The sequence below is a fragment of the Momordica charantia genome, assembly GCF_013281855.1.
Source record: "Momordica charantia cultivar OHB3-1 chromosome 6 unlocalized genomic scaffold, Mcharantia_2.0 BLBB01000006.1, whole genome shotgun sequence".
Taxonomy (NCBI): Eukaryota; Viridiplantae; Streptophyta; class Magnoliopsida; order Cucurbitales; family Cucurbitaceae; genus Momordica; species Momordica charantia.
This window is the reverse complement of record NW_028275164.1, coordinates 30,634,909-30,653,669: the sequence shown is the minus strand read 5'-3', so window position 1 is coordinate 30,653,669 and position 18,761 is coordinate 30,634,909. Positions and strand designations below refer to the sequence as shown.

Here is an 18,761-nt window from a genome sequence, read left to right as displayed (position 1 = left end):
ATTTCTTTCTTTATCTTGAAGAAGAAGAAAAAGTAAAAATCAATGAATAGTTATCAAATACCGTTTCGTTTTTCTTTATTAAAAACGCAGAAACGAGAAACATGTCTAGGTTGATTTGAGAAAGATGGTATTTTCAGGAAGCTATTTTAGAATCACTTCGCAGTGGAATTGGGAAAAATGGATATGGAGAATTTGGTAGCAGCTCTCAATTAGAAGATGATGAGAAGTTTGCAACAATTTTACAGCTTTCAGAGATGGGTTTTGAGGACCTGTCTCTCAATGGAGAACCAACCACAACTCAAATCAGTAACTACAAAATTCCTCAAACTCAATTTTATTTTATTTCTTAACTATTCCATTTTTACTTTTTTAATGTGTGATAAAATTATATTTATTTGATCACAATTTTTTCGGTATGTTTACACGCTTAAATTTGAAAAACAGATCATCAAAAATAAAATAGTCATCCAACAAATGATTGAGTTATGTTTTTTTTTTTAAATATATTACTCCTTTTATATTTTTACGAAAATAATAAATTTGGTGTGATCTTCTATATTCGAAATATTTTATTTTTAAAATTGAAATCGTGCTATTTATGAATGCAAAGCGTTAAATAAAACATGACATATATCTCCAACCAAAAGATTGTGAGTTCGATCTCCACCCCGCATGTTGTAAAAAAAAAAAAAAAACTTTAAAGGAAGCATCTTAATATTTGGGTTAAATAAAAGTTTTAATTTTGTCATTGTATTGAATTGAATTTTTTCATTAAGTCCTCGCAATAACTAAATATTAAATAATTACTATATATGAATTCAAAAGTAATAATTTTGAATGGGTCAATTTTATGTATTGTTGAGAAATTTTAGGTATAGTAAATTATTACATGGTAAGTCATATAAGATAATGTTTCAAACAAAAAAAAAAGGTCATGTAAAATGAGTAAGTAATAAATTTCATGAAGAAGTAGTATATCTATCTTTTTTTTAGTAGAAGAAGTAGTATATCTATTTAGCATTAAAAAAAATAGTATATCTATTTCTAAATTTAAAACATAGAGTGATTTTATCACTTAATTATTAAAGTGTAATTTTACCTTGACATCATCATTTTTCCAACTAACTTTAATATTTGGTGAAAAATAAAAACTTAAATTTAAAAATATAATAAATATGAAATTAAGCCTTTAAAAAATAAGAGGCCAAACTAAAACTATAACATATATTTAGCTTATAAATATATACTAAAATAAAAAGGAAGAAATACGTTATTGGAGTTATCAAAATGGTTTAGAGCTTACGATTTAATTAGGATTTTAGAATTTAGGACATGATATAATGAAAAAATGACATTATTTTGATTGTAATCTACAGGGGATATCGATGCGAATGATTATGATGGACGAGACTTTGAGATGGTATATTGAACCATTTTTTATTGATGTGAAATTAAAATGTTAAGTTTTTCAAATCATTTTTTTACGACAAAAGTCATATGCAGGTTGGAACTCGAGATGACTTCGATGTAGATAGGTTGACTTATGAGGTGAGTCAGATTTGACCCTCTAATTAAAGTTAGCAAATCAACGATACATAAACCATTATAAGATTTAAATCTTATTTTTAATCTTTAAATTTGATTTTGTACTTGTATGTATATATGTAACTTTTGGAACATTATGGTTAGTTTGAATGATAATATATTGTGGGCATTATTTTATGTGTTAGGAATTGCAAAATTTGGAAGAAGGAATTGGAAGTGTGAGCAAAGGATTGGCTGAAGACCTTCTGTCCAAGTTGCCATCTCACAAATATAAATCAGCCACTTTCTCAAAGTGGGGGAAAAAATCCACTCAAAATAACACCGAGTACCATTTCTCTCCCTCTATTCTTAGCTAAATTTAAAAACAAGAATAAATTTTTAGAAACTATTTTTTTTGGTTTTCGAAATTTGACTTATATTTTAAAAACGGAAATTTGATTTATATTTTGAAAACGTTTTTAAAAAGCTAATAATAAGACAAAAAAATACATAAGTTGGAGTAGTAGTTGTAAACTTAATTTTCAAAAATAGAAATTAAAAACAAAATGAATATCAAGCGGAGTCTAAGATAGTTTGTCCAATAAATATATTTTAATAAAATATTTACTGATTGGTAGAAGCACTTCCAAAACACATTTTGATTTTACGACTCTTTGTAGTTCCAATTTCTTGATTAAAATCTCTTGGTTATTTCCGAATTTGGAAGTCTTATTTTTTAAAAATATCTAATAGATCCTTGAACGTTAATTTTGTATATAATATTTTATACTTTTGAAATTAAAGTGAATTTGACTGTCTCTCTTTGGGACATTGCTGCCTAGGTGTGCTGTCTGCATAATGGATTTTAAAGTGAAGGACATTGTGACAACCTTGCCCTGTTCTCACGAATACCATCAAAGCTGCATCTACACTTGGTTAAAGGATAATAAAGTAATTTCATCCTCTTCTCCTCTATCAACCATAGAAATCAATAAAGTTTGAGAAATGATTTTAAAATGCTAAAAATGATTTCACAAATTATACATGATTACGATTTATTAATATAAACTTAAAATATGATAAGGTTAAATAAATAATTTTTTTTGAAATATGAAATATTACAAACAATCTTATTAATTTGGAAAATCGTATTTTCTTTTACGTAAAAAAAACTAACATGCTTTGCAAATTCTATTTTGTGCCAGAACAATTGATTTGAAATCACTCTAAATCTTGTGAATGGATAACAAGATCTTAATCTTAGTGTATACTTCCTTTGCTGATAATTATATTTTAAAACTTTTGTTTTCAACAATTTAATTGGTTAACTGATAACTTTTCGTTTTCTCTGAAAAAAAACATATTTCTAACACTTATTTGTTGTAGGATATATATATATACACATATTTCTAACATTATTTGTTGATTTTTTAAAGCTAGTTCACTGGTAATAAAAATAAGGAAATTTTAATTTTCAATTTCTTTTAACTTCTGAAATTTGATTATAGTATAAAAAATAGTTAAATCATATTTGTTATTAAATGCAACGTAAATTAAAACTATTATTGAAAGTCAAATTATTAAGAAATTGCCTAATTTAGTTTTTTTTTTTTTTTAATATAAATCAGACTTGCTGCATCTGTAAGAAAGAGGTGGTTATATCTTGATGAGTGATGGCCTGCATGGAGGAGGAATTTTTAGTCGCCACCACCCAAAAAACAACTCATTTTTCTTTTTCGATATGCTCAAAATAATAATAAGAAATTTTTAATAATTTTTTTTTTCAAGTAATGGTTTCTTATGTAGAACAAAGGAAATTGAGTTGTCCAACTGAGGATCTACTGTCTTCAATTAGATTTTTCAAATTCTTTATTTCGAATGTCAATTATGGAATGGTAAATCACTGATTAGTAAGGGAAGCCAAAAGAAAAAAAAAACGTGAGTTCCGGGAGGGAGCTTTATTAAAAATAAATAATACCATTAAAAGATAAAAACAAGAACCGGAGGTGATAATTTGGTTAGAGGTGATAATTTGATTAGTCTCGATTTATCGACCAAAACAAGTCATTCCATATCTTTTTCCTACCAATGCATAGTGGTGCGGCAACCTCTAGGATACGCTCATAACATTGTAACAGACGCTCTCTGAGCGAGTTTGTTAGCATCTCTAACCGCATTGGGGGTGCCCGTACGATGCGCTCAGCTAATCAACTTCCCTTCCCAGTATACTTGACGTCTTTTTTCGATGCGCTCGACACGTCACAGTTCACAATGCATATCTACTTTGCGAATGGGGAAGGGATCGACATGTTTTGCATGGTATCTATACGTGGCGTCCAGGTGGCTTTCCCTCAACAACGGCCCCACTTTCCTTGACTAACCTTGTCTCATGGGCCATTCGGGGAAGTGAAATAAAACTTGGCATTGGGTGACGTGTGCTGCTCTGGAGATATGCATCGCTTTTCCCCTTGTGCGAGTGGCAGTAGCGTGATGGCATCACTTGCAATGAATGCTCCTAACGACACATCATTTTTGCTGGTCGTGGGCCGTCGAGTTAGCTCTTCTTCCAATGGTTCGAGAGTATGAGGGTTTTCGGCCTTTTCCCTTTTTAAGGGGGGTTTGTGTCCCATACCCATCTTTCTTCCGCTCATCCCCTTTTTCAATATCAACCCTCTTGTGACACCTCCCTCTTTTACTTCCATCGCTTTTCTTCCTCCTCTCGATGAAAGACAGGTGATACATAACACCATTGAGAGAAAATGGGCACTGGGTCGAGGGGCCATCGTCACTCCAAGGATCATGATTGTGCATATCACAACATCACTTAACACAAGCAGACTTGGACGATTTGAGGAGACAGTATCATATCCGTAAACTGGTTCTGATGCGACTCCTCTTCAGGCGAGAGGATCAATTCCCCACACAGCCAGGTGTTCGAATACAAGTTGAGGCTGCTGCTTTACTATTTTGCCCACCGATTTTTGTTTGAAGTCTACATTGCCCCTACAAGCTAGCTCCCAACAGGTGGGGTCCTTGGTTAGCATGTGGGTGCTTTGGTCGAAGCACGACAGAGGTTCGAGACTTCAAGTGTACAACCTTCTAGATGTTTAGCTTCTAGAATGTTCTAGACTATTTTGATCGATCTTACGTCATATCAAAAAACGGTTAGTTTCTTGTGGGGGCGATTGGCTGAGCCCTTACAATGGGAATGTTCCCCATGTGGGACGCGAATTCGGGTAAAAGGGTGAGTTCCCCTCTCGTCCCCTATTTTCGGCACAAGGACTTCCTCTAATCACATCTCTTGGTTTTTGCAGGTTTCCCTGATGTCTTGCAAAGGCCCAAGAATAAGGGCATCGGGTAGTCTCCCGGTGGTGATGAAGACAATACTCGAAGAACCACGCCCCGTGCACCACACTCTATTCCTATCGATCACCCTGGAGAAATTGAATAGAAATAGATTCCCCCAAACTTTGGATCTCAACCCCACGCTAGCTGCATCACCTTCAACAGAGCTTTGCTGGCGATAAAACGTTTGGTCAGAATTTATGCCACCAGACTTGTCTCCAACTTCTCATCAGTCTCTTAAGTTATCAATATCAACTGATACACCTTCTTCCTCAGACGTTAACTGAAGCTTTCTCCACTCTGCTAACAACTCCTCAGTAGCCATGGCAGCAGAATTATACCCGCTACCAGGGTAACAAAAGAGAACCCCAGACTCTGACCACTTTTAGCCCTCTATAAACACTCAAAAAGACGTGCAAAACATACTGGAATTTTTCATCAACGCACTGGAATTGAATACACTAGCAGTACATATACAAGATTTACTAGACCTTTAATTTGCTTTTAAGATACAAACTAGCTACAATGGAATATTTAACCTCTAACCTCTAGAAAAGGAACAAGATATCTTAACTACTGAATGGAATATTTAACCTCTAACCTCTAGAAAAGGAACAAGATATCTTAACTACTGAGCTGAGCTAAGTTTAGGTTGATAATTACAATTTTACTTAAATGGGGGGGGGGGGGGGGGGGGGGGACACATCATCAGACTGATGGGGATGATTTTACATTCATTTGTTTTGTGAACTCTTCATACCATCTGGGTATTTTAAATGATTTTGAAAGCTCCAAAATTTTGCGAAACCTACAAATCATCCTCTTCCAGACTACTGATTTTCAATGAAACGGCATGATCTAGAGATATTTTTAACTACAAGGATGTTTAAAACTACTTTTAAAACGCAGATTTCGTTTGTAAAATTTAAAAATCACAAAAGTGTAGTTTCATTTTCAGTCATCCCAATATTATAAGGCCATGTAAAATCTGAGTTTTGAAACTTACAAAACCTTTCGTGATTTCTTGTATATAATCTGGCCATGCCATCTAAACCGACGAGGCTTCCTTGGGACAATTGCCACTGACACGGCCACTCGCAGCATCAGGTTCAGTGTACAGAATTATCCAAATATATGTACAAGAGAAGTGATCTTCAGTGGCTAGGCGAATTTCCCTGTTCAAGAAATTTATAAATATGTCCAATAAGGTGTCAAGAAAATTTTCAATTAACTAAACCTCAGAAACATTTCAATTTGAAGAGGAGTGAGTGTTTAGAGCAGTGCTTTTTAAGTAAAATACTGATTCTATAAGCACAAAAGCGTTAAGTTACAAGTTCAGTTCTAAAGTTTAAAAGTGTAGTAAAGTTTCCAAGCTTTTGGTTTTGTGTGCAATAGGTCAATGAACTTTACAAAATATTTATAAGTCCGGTTTGCTCAACAAAAATTTGAAAGTTTAAAGACCTATTAGATACCAATTGAAAGCTTAGAAAATTGTAGACAACATTAAAACTTAAAAGTATACAGTGACATTTGATAGTTGTTAAAATTTAAGGATGTGTTAGACACTTTAAACTTACAGGACCAATTATACATAACATTGAAAATTTGGGTATCTATTAGATCTTTTTTAAAGTTTAGAGATCTTAGACACAACTTTGAATGTCCACAAACCACGGGTTATGCTTGAGCTTTCTTTTGACGTGATCCAGAGCATTTTTTTAGTCCCGATTCATGCTTGGAAGTCCTTAAGATGCTTTAGAGGAAAAGAAGAAGAAGAAGAAAAAAAAACGTCGAAACATCTCAAAGTGATCGGTGAGAAAGCACTTGTAGAGTATTTTTGGTTCAAGTACTTGTCTAAGAAACACTCAAAAACACTTTTAAGAGAGTAAAACCAAAAATCACAAGTGATTAAAATAAAAGCACACAGCACCTCCAACTGTTTTCTGAAAGCACTTTAAATCTATTTAAATGCTTTCGAGTATTTTTATAAATTTTCACAATTACTTTCGACAATATAAACAAACACATGAAAATTTCGAAAAGTACTTTTAAATGGGCTAAAATTTACTTACCTACAATTGTCATTTGTTTAGGAGGATGCTGGAATCCCAGTTGAAAGCTGGTTTGGTGGGGGAGGTAAAACAGTTTTGAGCTTCTTCCTCAACTGTTGAAGCTCCCCCAATCTATCTATTGCATCTTCCTGCAAAAGAAATCTCTCCATTATCAGAAATGCTGCTTCACTCATTTGCCTCCCTCTCTCCAACATTTGTTTTGAGCACTGAAACGCTTCAATGACCATTCCACGGGCACACAGCCCCGTTACCAACAGATCCAACGCATGACTATGAGGACAATATCCCCTCTCAACCAGATAACCCCACAAATCCAAACCCAAATCAACTCGACGATTTTCACAGAAAAACTTCATCAGCATGACTACGGTTCGTGTTTTTGGCACGAAATTCCGCCCGATCATTTTGTTATACAACTCATAAAAGCTACCGACGTCCTCCGACCGCATCATGCCTGAGAACATCATGTGATATGTCACACCGTCATGCCCAATGTTCTTGACTTCCATGTCTTCCATTAAAGCCATTGCAGACTTCACATCCGCAGCTCTAATAAGGGAATTTATCAAAGCATTATAAGCCCCAGTGTCAGGACACAAGTTTCTCAGAGTAATTTCATCAAACAGTTGGCGTGCTTTGGTAATGTCCTTTGCAACCCCTGCTCCATGGATTAGAGTAGTGATTGTTTCCACTGTAGGCTCAAATTTTGCTCTCTCCATTTCTTCAAAAACTCTCAGACCATCACTGAAGCAGCCCCTTTTGCAGTACGCATCGATTCTGATGCTATAAGTTACTGCATTTGGCTTGAAGCCTCTCCTGATCATCTCATGGTAGAAGAGTTCAACAGCAGTAATGTCACTCGATTCCTTGAACCCCAAAAGCAAGAGATTCATGGTCTTGGTGTTGGGGGGGAATCGAGAGTACATCTTTTGGAACACCGATCGCGCCTCCTTCATCTGCCTCTGAGTGCAGAAAGCTCGAAGAAGCACATTGAATTCGTCGGTACCAAATTTTCTCCCAACGAACACATCATTCTCCATTCTCCGGAACGCTTCAATCGCATCTTCGTAGGCTTGGAACTTCGCGATCTTCGAAAGCAAGATGCTCATGGACTTGAGGGAAAGCAGCGAAGGGTGAGATCGTCGAATTTCGTGCATCAGTTCCCAGGCTTGATCGAAATACCGCATTCTAGCGAGAATATGAAGCGTCTTCTCGAAAGCGTCGGGAGTTGGGGAGGCTTGAGAATGGCGGAGGAAGAAGTTGAAGAACTCCAGGGCCTTGAGGCCATTGGAATGGGCGGCGAACAGGCGGCCAAGAACACCCTCGAGAAACGTGTTGGAAGGAAGAGGAGGCGGAATTTGGTGAAGAAGAGTGGGGCGAAGGGGTTGATCGGGGAATGGATGATCGTTGATGATTTTGGTGATTCTTTCGATTTCGTTTCTGGTTTCTGAGGATTGATGGAGATGAATGCGGGTACAAAGGGGCGCAGAAAGCTTCAGAAACGAATAGGAAGTTATGGGTAATTCAGCGATCTGAGCTAACCTGGTCAAAATCACCATTTTTAGACTGAAGCTCCGAGAGAACTGAGAGGTGGCGCTGTTGCAGGGCCTGGAGTATTGGGTCTTGGAAATGGTCGTTTTTTCTTCCAGATTTCTATACAAAAGTTCGTAGTTTGTACCACGGTAAGGTTTCAAATGTAAACGTACATATCTCAATTTTATCTATAAATGTCGACGTTATTGATATTTTTGTAAAAATTAGAGAAATGAGAAAAAAAATATTTAAATTAAAAAGATCAGTATTAATATTATTTATATATTACTGTTGATATTTTTCATATTTTATCAATTTTTTTTGTAACGTGATGGAAATGTCGATGGACATGTCAACATGTTGACAAATATTTAAAACTGTAGTTTGCACTAGACTATCCATGTCTGATGGTTTAACACGATCCTAACCTCCAACATCCAAGAAAATTAAACTTTGTGATTTGAACTAGTGTATTAAATTACATTTGTTTGAAATAGTGTATTTAAAAATTTATAGAATTTTTCATGTTTAGATTGACTTCAATCGCTAATTTAAGTCATATTAAATTTTTAATACCTTTTAATTGAATTTGCTCCATTTAGATCGTGTTAAATTTTTAATATCTTTCAATTGAATTTAAAAATACAGTTATCAAATTCTAATTAGTCTCAATCTAGCGACATATAATTTTGTTATTATTCTATCGAAATTTGTGATTGGTCAAAATTTATCATTCAACCGTCACTTTGGTTTCCATAATTCAAAATTGTGTGCTTTCGGTCCCTGTATTTTTGGATTACCACGTCAGTTCGGTCCTCTTTTTTGTGAGATACCCTATTAGTTGAGAGACCATTTAAATGTATTTTAAAAACTGTGTGGGGGTGCAAGTACAAAATTTTGAAACATAGGACCAAATAGAACCAAAAGTGACATGTACCCGAAAACTTAGGGAACAAAAGGGTACTTTCTCCCAAAAAAAATTGTAGTTTTTAATCTTAATTTATTAATCGTAAATTAAAATATTACAAAGTTAGATAAGTAATTTAATTTATAACCTAGTTTTAGTTGAACAAAAATGAAAGAGGCACGTTAAATTGAGTAACAAATCAAAGCAATATTAAAACAAGAACATAAGAAGAAAATAAAGGAAGAAAATTGGGAGAACTCAAGTTGATTTCATCTGTTTTCACTACGCTTAGGTTACAAATTTTATGATGGGCATTAAAATAATTTGTATAATATTTTTTCTTTCTCTCGATCTACAACATGTAAGGACAAGAAATCGAACTTACAACCTCTCGATTGAAGATATATATCAATTACGATTCTGTAAGGACAGGAAATCGCGATATTTTATTCAGTACAACATGTAAGGATAGGAAATCGAACTTACAACCTCTCGATTAAATATATATATATCAATTACGATTCTGTAAGGATAGGAAATCGTGATATTTTATTTAATACAACATGTAAAGACAGGAAATAGAACTTAGAACCTCTCAGATTGAAGATATATATCAATTACGATTCTAAACTTTAGTGAAGACGGGGTGATGTAAGTGCAGTTGGTCTCGGTTATAATTTTCACCCGATGGTCTGACCCGACCCGCATATATGGGTCTGTTTCAGTTACTTTCTTAACGACGACGTTTAACTTCAACCCCAACTCCCATGGGATTAACAGAATTCTTCTTCTTCGTCTTCCTTTCAACTTCTCCTCTTTGGATCTGAATTCTGATCTTTCGTTTTCCCGAGAAAATTTGCTTTCCGGGAAAATGTCGCACAGCGATACAATTCCTCTTCACCAATCCTCCCAGTCCGACATCGACGAGATCGAGAACCTCATCAACGCCAGCGTCCAATCCGGCCCCTCCACCGTTCTTCCAGCTCGCCCCCCGAGTCCTCCCCGGGCTTCAATTCCCGTTTCCTCCTCCCCCTTTATCCAATCCAATCTCCCCCCGCTTCCTCCCAAATCCACTATTCAGAAGCCCCCCACCGTCTCCCCTGCTCCGCCACCGCTCCCCGTCTCCGGCAATGGCAGGCCTGATATTTCATCCACCGGCTTCGGATCCGCGCCCAACACCCTGACGGAGCCCGTGTGGGATACCGTCAAGAGGGATCTCTCCCGGATCGTCAGCAATTTGAAGCTTGTGGTTTTTCCAAACCCTTTCCGTGAGGACCCGGGAAAGGCTTTGAGGGATTGGGACCTCTGGGGTCCTTTCTTCTTCATTGTCTTCCTCGGTCTTACTCTTTCGTGGTCTGCGTCGGTCAAGAAGGTCAGGGTCTCTGTCTTTTATCTGATTAACTTAACGTACAAGTCTCAGGTTGTTTCAGGCTTTTAGGTTGTTTTTGGTGTTCCCTATATTAGCCTGTTTTGACCCTGGGATGCTCGAGTTTTGGTTAAACTAGCTATCTGCAATTATTCAGAGCTGAACTCATTGTTGAAATTCAAGTGTAGCTTATCATTTGGACCTCAGAGTAGCTGGTAGCGGTAGATCGAGTGGCTGGAGTGATTTTGTTTAGATCTCTTGAATGCAGATGATATATGGTTAGATGGTTTGAAGGACGCACACCATTATCTCTGTGCTTAATTATAGAGTGGATCTTCAGGAGAATGATTTCTGCATAGACAAAGCCTCAGAATCTACATTGCATTGTGATCTGTATGAGAAAATATCTAGAAGAAACAATGTAGTTATGGACTGTCAAGATTTCTATATCTCATAAATAGTCTAAGGCAGTAATATTTCTACTCTGATATAAAAAACAAATGGAAATTACATCGGTTTTTTACGACTTAGGGTGTACTTTCCCTGGGGCTTGTAGATTTACGACTTTGGGTACTAGGCCAAGGTATACTACTATATTTTAGTTATATCACCTCAGAGATCTTTATTATCCATCGAAGCTCTAGTTATTATGGTTATCGTGTTATTTTTCACATTATTTTGTTTTATCGAGTTGTTACTTGTTATTCACCGTTAACCCCTTCCCATGGTTTCTACCTGTAAAGCTAGGTTTGAATTCTTCATGCAGCCCTTGTCTCCTTTTGTTCTCAATGAAAGTTGCACTTCTCTTATGAAAACGTGTAATATGCCACTGGCTAGTAGTATTCACTACTTTGAACCTGAAATGCTCTGCTAAAAGTGGGCTTTTATCCATAAAATTCAATGGAATAGGGATAGTTTTATACCTGAAAATCAGTCTAGGGTCCGAAGAGAAGTGCAAGTTGTGGAAGTTTAAGATCTGCATGAAATTGCATCTATTCTTGTGGTTGTTAGACGTGGGACAAATTAATGTGTGGTAGGATACAAAAGAGATACCTGAGGATTTCAATCAAACCCAGCTAGTATGGATTATGTAAATGTTGGAAGAGTGCCGGAGATCATCTCTTTGTAAGTGTGATTTTCCCTAAAGAGCTTGGGTGCTATTCAATTGAATTGGTGTAGACGGCATGCATTGAAGGATTCTTGACAGCAGTTTTTGTTCTGGGAGATCCTTAAAGTGAATAAGAGAATATTTTGGAGGAATTTATGTGGTGCGGTATCTTAGGAGAGAAAGGTATACTAGAATTGAGGAGTTGTATAGAGACTTCTATTGATGCAAATAGAGTTTTTTTTTAAAACAAAAGGTGTAGAGGAATTGATGAGATGTATAGAGGCTTCTATTGATGCACATAGAGGTTTTTTTAAAAAAATGAGAAATTGAACTTTCCCTTGAGAAAAATGAAAAAAGACATAGCACACTAGGCCATAAAAAAAAACCAAAGGAAGGAGACACACCTAAAGAAAGGGACTTCAATCCAAAAGGATAACATCTAGGTGATAATAATAATAATAATAAAAAAAAAAAATCCTTAGACACTGACCCCATAGGAAAGTATTAACACCTAGTTCGTAATGGATTTGACCTTAATATTTAATTTAAACGCCCTATATTGAAAACAAAAACTTGTAACTTGTCCTTATTTATGATGCACAATGCAGATGTATGATAAAATCTAAACATCCTTAACCATGTTCTGTTTATCTTCATGTTTGATGTTTTTCCCACTGTCATGTGCCCTTCATTTCTCATTCTCAATTTCTACTTTTGTATTGTCATTGATAAAATAAAGGCTTTTTAATTTTTTTGGTATGCTACTAATGATGTTAATTGATTTCCTCTTCAGTCTGAGGTTTTTGCTGTTGCATTTGCACTTCTTGCGGCTGGTGCAGTGATTCTGACTTTGAATGTGCTTCTACTGGTAACTAAATCTCTCTTTCCCTCTTCTCACGGCTCCCTTCCCATTCTCCGTATTTGAGGACATGATTCATTTAATCATCACTTTTGTCTCTTAGAAAATAGAGTTGATGCTTATCCAATTTAGTACAGTGCTTCCTTTTTGCACGGTGTTCATTTGTAGGAGTGTAAGAGTTCGATCTAGTGTTTTCTGGTTTGTAGTAAAAAATCAATGCTGAAGCAACTATGTTTGCTTGAGAAAAGTTGAAATTGACCAAAACCCATTGTAACTGAAAATTGGACTGATCTCTTGACCACAACAATCATGATAGAATTTTTGTGTTTCTAAAACTGAACTTCAGAGATCTTGAGATGAGTTCTCTATGGCTCAAGGTAATTTTAAACAGATAAAGCAAACACCTGTCGGGTTAGTATATACTAATGTACTATAGCTCTACTAGAAATGGCTCTGGTTCCTAATTGCTAAATGTGAAAAGCTAATTGCTTTCTTAGTTCACATTGGTAATTGCAATGTTATTTTATGGACTCTTTGTTGTTGAAAGACTCATAACACTTGAAATTTGCTTGGCTTAAATAGTTTCCCTGTTTTTTTTTTCCCGTATTAGTTTGAGAAAGTGAAATATACTTTGCATTGACACCGTGAAAATGTTCAAATGAAACAGTATCAAAGAAAGAAACAGTAACTTAGAAATCTGAAACTAAACTTTGCCACATAGAAGACCTTTTCCCAAGCATGTTCCTTTTCATGGAAGATTCGGTGGTTTCTCTTCACTCATATTTCCCAAGCCAAAGACATAATTGCATTCTCCCGCAAAATCTTTGTTTTTTTCTTTCCTTTTGAATACTAACCACATTAACTATATAGCTTTTGAGGATAAGGCTAATTCAGTTGATTCTTTTTGTAATAGTATCCATATTAGGACATTTTGGTGATGACATAGGAACTAGAAATTCTTTTGTAACTACAGTCTCTCTCCAGATCTTACAGGATTGGAGAGTGTTTTGAGAGAGTGTTTCTTTTTTAGTGTTCTTTTGGGGGAGGGACCTCTCATCCCTTGTCCATAGGCTGTTTTTTGTTCCTTTTTCAATGAATTGTTTCTTATGGTGCAAAAAAAATCTTTGGCTATTTCTTCAAAGATCCAACACTTGAAATTGATGTATAACTAAAGCCAACATTTCCGACTGAAAAAGCAATGGAAAACAAATGGTTCAACTCCTTTCACTCGTACATAACAGTCACCAACCTGGCTGAAGACTCATATTAGGACACTTCTTTTGAATCCTTTCCACTTAAGAAGCATGGATATGAACATGAGACACTGATATGGTACGACATGAACACATCGACACTTTATTTTCTAAAAATTTAGAACATGGACGCGTCAGGAACACGTGTTCGAATATGTGCCTATAATAATTGTTGAATTCATATTTACTTTGTACAACTAGTGTGTGACACAAGTCTTTTGCCCTAACAAGTGTTCGATACGTGTCCAATAAATGTCGGAATGTTGGGGTGTCCGACATGGACACGTTATCCAAATTGAAGTGTGCATGCTTCTTAGCTTTCCACTTTGTTTAAGCCTCCATGACATGTAGTACATACAATAGTCCATACAAAAAAATTAATACCTTGCATTTCCATTTCTTCAAAGCCAAATTTTTTTTGTAACAACTTATCACTTTTTTTTTATAAGAAACACAATATATTGATGAAAAAAAGGGAAAAGCAGCCTAAGGGCAAGGGCCAAGAAAGCCCTCCCATAAACTAGCGCATTATAGCTTTCCAGTCTTGAGAAATTAACGCTATGCTGTAATTGAAAAGAATTTCTTATGAATAAGGCACCAAAGAATTTCTTATGAATAAGGCACCAAGAGGCCGTATTCATTTTTACATTTTCACAAAAATATATCAAAAGGGTGAGAGGAATTGTTGAAAATTCTTTGGTTCCTTGCGAGTGGAAGCACCTTTCACCTCTCACATTCTTTAAGTAAAAGAACAAAGATTTGACCAAGAAGATAACCTTATGAGTGTAAGCACCACCATCTTCTATCTTCCCTTGGAAGTTGGATAAATACAATCCCTTTTAAGAAGCTGAAGCAATTGTCGGAACTCCTCCTCTAATTTCTGTTGAAGTATTTCTTAACACAAAATCTAATTGACTATATTCTCATCCCAAACATCTTTCACCATCACCTCTTTTTCTTGAACTGTGAAAATTCTAGGAAAGGAGTACACAAGAGATTGCAACGTTTTCTTCCCATTTCCAACTCTTATTGATAAATGATTCAAGCTTTGAAATAGCCTTCCACGGGCTAGGAAAGCTTTCTGGTTTTCTTTATTTAGTGAAGTAACCAGAATTATCCTTATTACAGATATAGATATTTAAAATTTCCAAAGTTATCCTTCTTTGCCCATTTTATAAGCGAAGCCTAATTATTTCTCTTCAAATTCTCTTCACCAAGGCCATGTTTTGCTGAAGGTGATGACAAACTGGAAAACCTTTTTGTAATTATGAGTGCTCATCTTTTGTAAACTCATTCAACATACCCATTACCCACCCTCTCACCTTGAATCACCGGCTTAAGATATCACCCACAACACAAAAAGGAAAGAAACAAAATGGATCCCTTGCTTAAGCCCCCTAGAAGTTTCCACACCCTTCCTCTAAATTTCCCATCGAAGAAAATAGAAATTTATCTTCCTCATGCCAATTACATGTATCTATATTCATTTGCTTATGGGGGAATCTTCTCCATATATTTTTATCTCAGGTCTTCTTCCCTTGCTCTGTGAAAATTCCATCCATTTCTCCTTTGTGGCAGTTGTTATAAGGAAAAGCTCTAACTTTGTGGGAAACGTTGTTAGTGCTATTTTTAGTCTTGTTTGCGGGGAAACAAATAATTAAGTTATCTTAATTGAGATTAGACGTAGGGAAACCCTTTTACTTTTGTGTGCTTTCATCTCACTGAAACTTTCGTATTTTTTTGCCTCACTCTCAAGTATTATAGGAGGACTATTGTGCCACAATAAACACTCCGTAAGTTGGTAATGGGTGCTCTATCAGTTTCCTAGAAGTTGGTGTATGAAGTGTCTTTGTGTGGTTAACCCCTGTTTAATGAGCTTTTATTCCTACGAATAGAAACCTTACACCCCTAGTCATCATGTTAGTAGCATTTTATTAAAGAAAAACAAAATAGAATAACTGGGGACCTTACATTCACTACTGCAGGGTGGACATATAATTTTCTTCCAGAGCTTGAGTCTTTTGGGATACTGTCTGTTCCCTCTGGATGTCGGAGCATTGATCTGCATGTTGAAGGACAACGTAATAGTGAAAATAATAGTGGTATGTGTGACCTTGGCTTGGAGTTCTTGGGCTGCATACCCTTTCATGAGTTCAGCAGTGAACCCAAGAAGAAAGGCTCTTGCACTCTATCCTGTGTTCCTTATGTATGTATCAGTTGGTTTTCTCATCATTGCCATTGATTGAGTTGAGTTGAGATGCACATCAACAATGGTGTTATTAAAAGGGTTTTGGTAAGAGATCGGTATGATCGAGTCGAGTAATCTTTTAGGAATATCTCTCACGTTACTGTAACTTTTTTTTTTTTCCTTTTTACATCTTTTTTGACTTCTATCATATAATGTCTTGTAACTGGATCTGCCTATATCATCATATTCAGTGTCTGAAAATTTCTTGCTGGAAATCAAAAAACTGTGTAATATTTCTTGTAATTATGATGGCTTCTGATATGGGTATGTTCTTTGAAGAAAATTGCTTTGATTTATGGGTACTTTATATTTGGGAAGCTATGCTGAGATATTTGAGAGTGCCATTTTGTTGAAAGTCAAACAGGTCGACATTTTTATTTGGACATGGAGAGGTGGTGGGGAGAGTAGGATTTTATGGGACAAGTATTTGCCGTCACTTTAGCTTTCAACCATGGATAGTTTTGGTTTTTTGAAATTTTTAAAATATTTTCACAAACTATTACGGTATGCATGGAATGCAAGTCTCTTAAAATTGTATTGCGTTTGACTTTTCTAATTATCAAAGGGTAAAAATGGGTAAAAATGTAAATGAAGTTTGAGTTTAGTATCTACCTGATCTGTTTAAAAAATAGCTCTAAATGGTCTCTGAATTAAAAAATAGCTCTAAATGGTCTCTGAATTCATTTGACCGTTAATTAACCTTACAAAACTTCGATATGGCAACTAACATGTTGATGGGACTATTATGATGTGGCAAAATACCTTAATTAACATGACCATTAGTTTGATGTGCTTTTGTGCTACTGAACTTCCTTGAAGGCCCTGAAGGCCGACTTCAGATCGTGAACGAACAATTCGTTCTAGATCTGAGTTCATTTTTCGATGAGATGATTTGTTCGTTCACATTTGGAAAAAACCATGATGGTTCTTTCCTCGATGAAATGATTTGTTGTTGTCACAAGCCCACCGTTTGTTCGATGCTTGATGATGTGTTGTTGTGTTACTCACTGGACCGCCAAACTTCCTTGTTGCCAACTTCATATCAATGAATGATTAGGCTCATTCATCGATGGAACGAACTTTTATTTCTCGATCTAAAACGAATGAGATTGTTCCTATATCTGGAACACTCTCTCTTCTTTATATGGTTGAGCGACAGGCAAGCATTGGATAGCAACAACTATGGCAAGCAAGTGTTGGACGATGACAATAGGTGGCGGCGATAGTAATAAGGTTCGCTAAAGATGTAGGAAGAGAGGAAAGGAGAAGGTAGAATGAAAGAGGAAAGTGATGACCATGTCAGCATTCCAATTAAGATATTTGTGTCACTTAAGTTAGAATTGCTTGAGCAGTTAAGACACCTAACTTCTTCTCTCAGGTCGGAGGTTCGATTCCCCATTCTCATGATTGTTGTACTAAATTTTTTTTTTTACTAATTAGTTATTTCTTGAAAGCCCCAAAATCCTAGGCATCATGTAAACTCTAAGCCAATGATTAAAACACCATGCAATTTAAGCTAGGGATGTCGACAGGGCTGGGCGAGCCATGCCTTCCTCATCCCCATCCTTGAAAGGGTATTTTAACCTCCATCCCCGCTTTCAAGGGTCATGGGTAGGTTCGACGATTTATTGCGAAGAAAATTCTCTACTACTTTCTTTTAAAAAAATTTTAATTCAATTGTATATGAAAATAGTATTTTAAATATTAAAATTTAGATAAAATTAATTGACTAAATTATTTTTTTATAAAATATTTAATGAAGTTTATTAATCTATAAACATAAAAGTATATACCCCATCCCTAAAATTAAGTTGGAGAAAATAGTTATAATAAGAATGGAGTAGATGATTTGTCAGACTCCAAAACTTTGCATGCTTTTTCCAAGTGCAAGGCCTCGAAAAATACACACATTCAAATTTGAGGGGACCAAAAAGATATTATTTTCAATAAAGAAAAAAAAGAAGAAATAAAGTTAGGTAAAGAAAAGTGGAGGCATCTCATGTATAACCCAAAAAGAGTATGTAGACAGATTTGGACCCATTTCAGTACAAATGCCAATAAACACATTAGAATTCAATGTGCTATGCTTTGTGAAATGCAGTTTTATAACATAAGCATAAGCATAACAATCTTCCAAAAGGAAAAAGTATAGAGCGGAACTCAATAACGACTCAATATTGCTTCACTTTTTTGTCAAATATATATGGTTTAATTAGTTGAACTATATTCAGATTGACTAATTTTCAACCCACTTATCGCCACCTAAATAACTTACACACCCACCCGGAAATAAATAGTAAAGTTTTTTGTTTTTAAGTTCAATGCAGTGGTTGTGACCCCTGCAAAATTCTTTCTTCTTGAAATCAATAATGGATTTTCAGTACTTTTGATGGGAAGTTAAAAACTGTCTTCTGCGTGCTTTGTTCCCCATAAAGAATAAAGATTCCAATGTATTGCATCCAAGATCAAAACAAGCTTGTCGGTGGACCATTGATGTCTCATTCTTGAGTGGCCGTTCGAAGTTCTGGGATTGAGTCGGATGGGAC

At 35.5% G+C, this 18,761-nt stretch overlaps 2 protein-coding genes across 4 annotated transcripts; one reads left to right on the top strand and one right to left on the bottom strand.

Moving 5' to 3' along the window:
- Positions 1-3,451: 3,451 nt before the first annotated feature.
- LOC111025054 (Tetratricopeptide repeat (TPR)-like superfamily protein) lies at positions 3,452-8,609 on the bottom strand. 3 transcript variants are annotated; one of them, XR_015791934.1, is made up of 3 exons: positions 6,942-8,607; positions 5,471-6,044; positions 3,452-5,415 (listed from the first exon to the last, which is right to left on the bottom strand). XR_015791934.1 is itself a non-coding variant. In XM_088126081.1 (2 exons), the coding sequence occupies exon 1, from the start codon at positions 8,498-8,500 to the stop codon at positions 6,959-6,961; it is 1,542 nt and encodes a 513-aa protein (XP_087982207.1). In that variant the 5' UTR covers positions 8,501-8,609; the 3' UTR covers positions 3,452-6,044; positions 6,946-6,958. The 3 variants fall into 3 exon arrangements, 2 of the variants coding, with proteins under 2 accessions (XP_087982207.1, XP_022158599.2); XM_088126081.1 differs by having other exon boundaries at positions 3,452-6,044; positions 6,946-8,609; XM_022302907.2 differs by having other exon boundaries at positions 3,452-6,044.
- Positions 8,610-10,147: 1,538 nt separating this feature from the next.
- Positions 10,148-16,476, top strand: LOC111026118 (protein YIP4b). The gene is made up of 3 exons (XM_022304118.2): positions 10,148-10,753; positions 12,649-12,723; positions 15,953-16,476. The coding sequence occupies exons 1-3, from the start codon at positions 10,253-10,255 to the stop codon at positions 16,211-16,213; spliced, it is 837 nt and encodes a 278-aa protein (XP_022159810.1). The 5' UTR covers positions 10,148-10,252; the 3' UTR covers positions 16,214-16,476.
- The last annotated feature ends 2,285 nt before the right edge of the window (positions 16,477-18,761 follow it).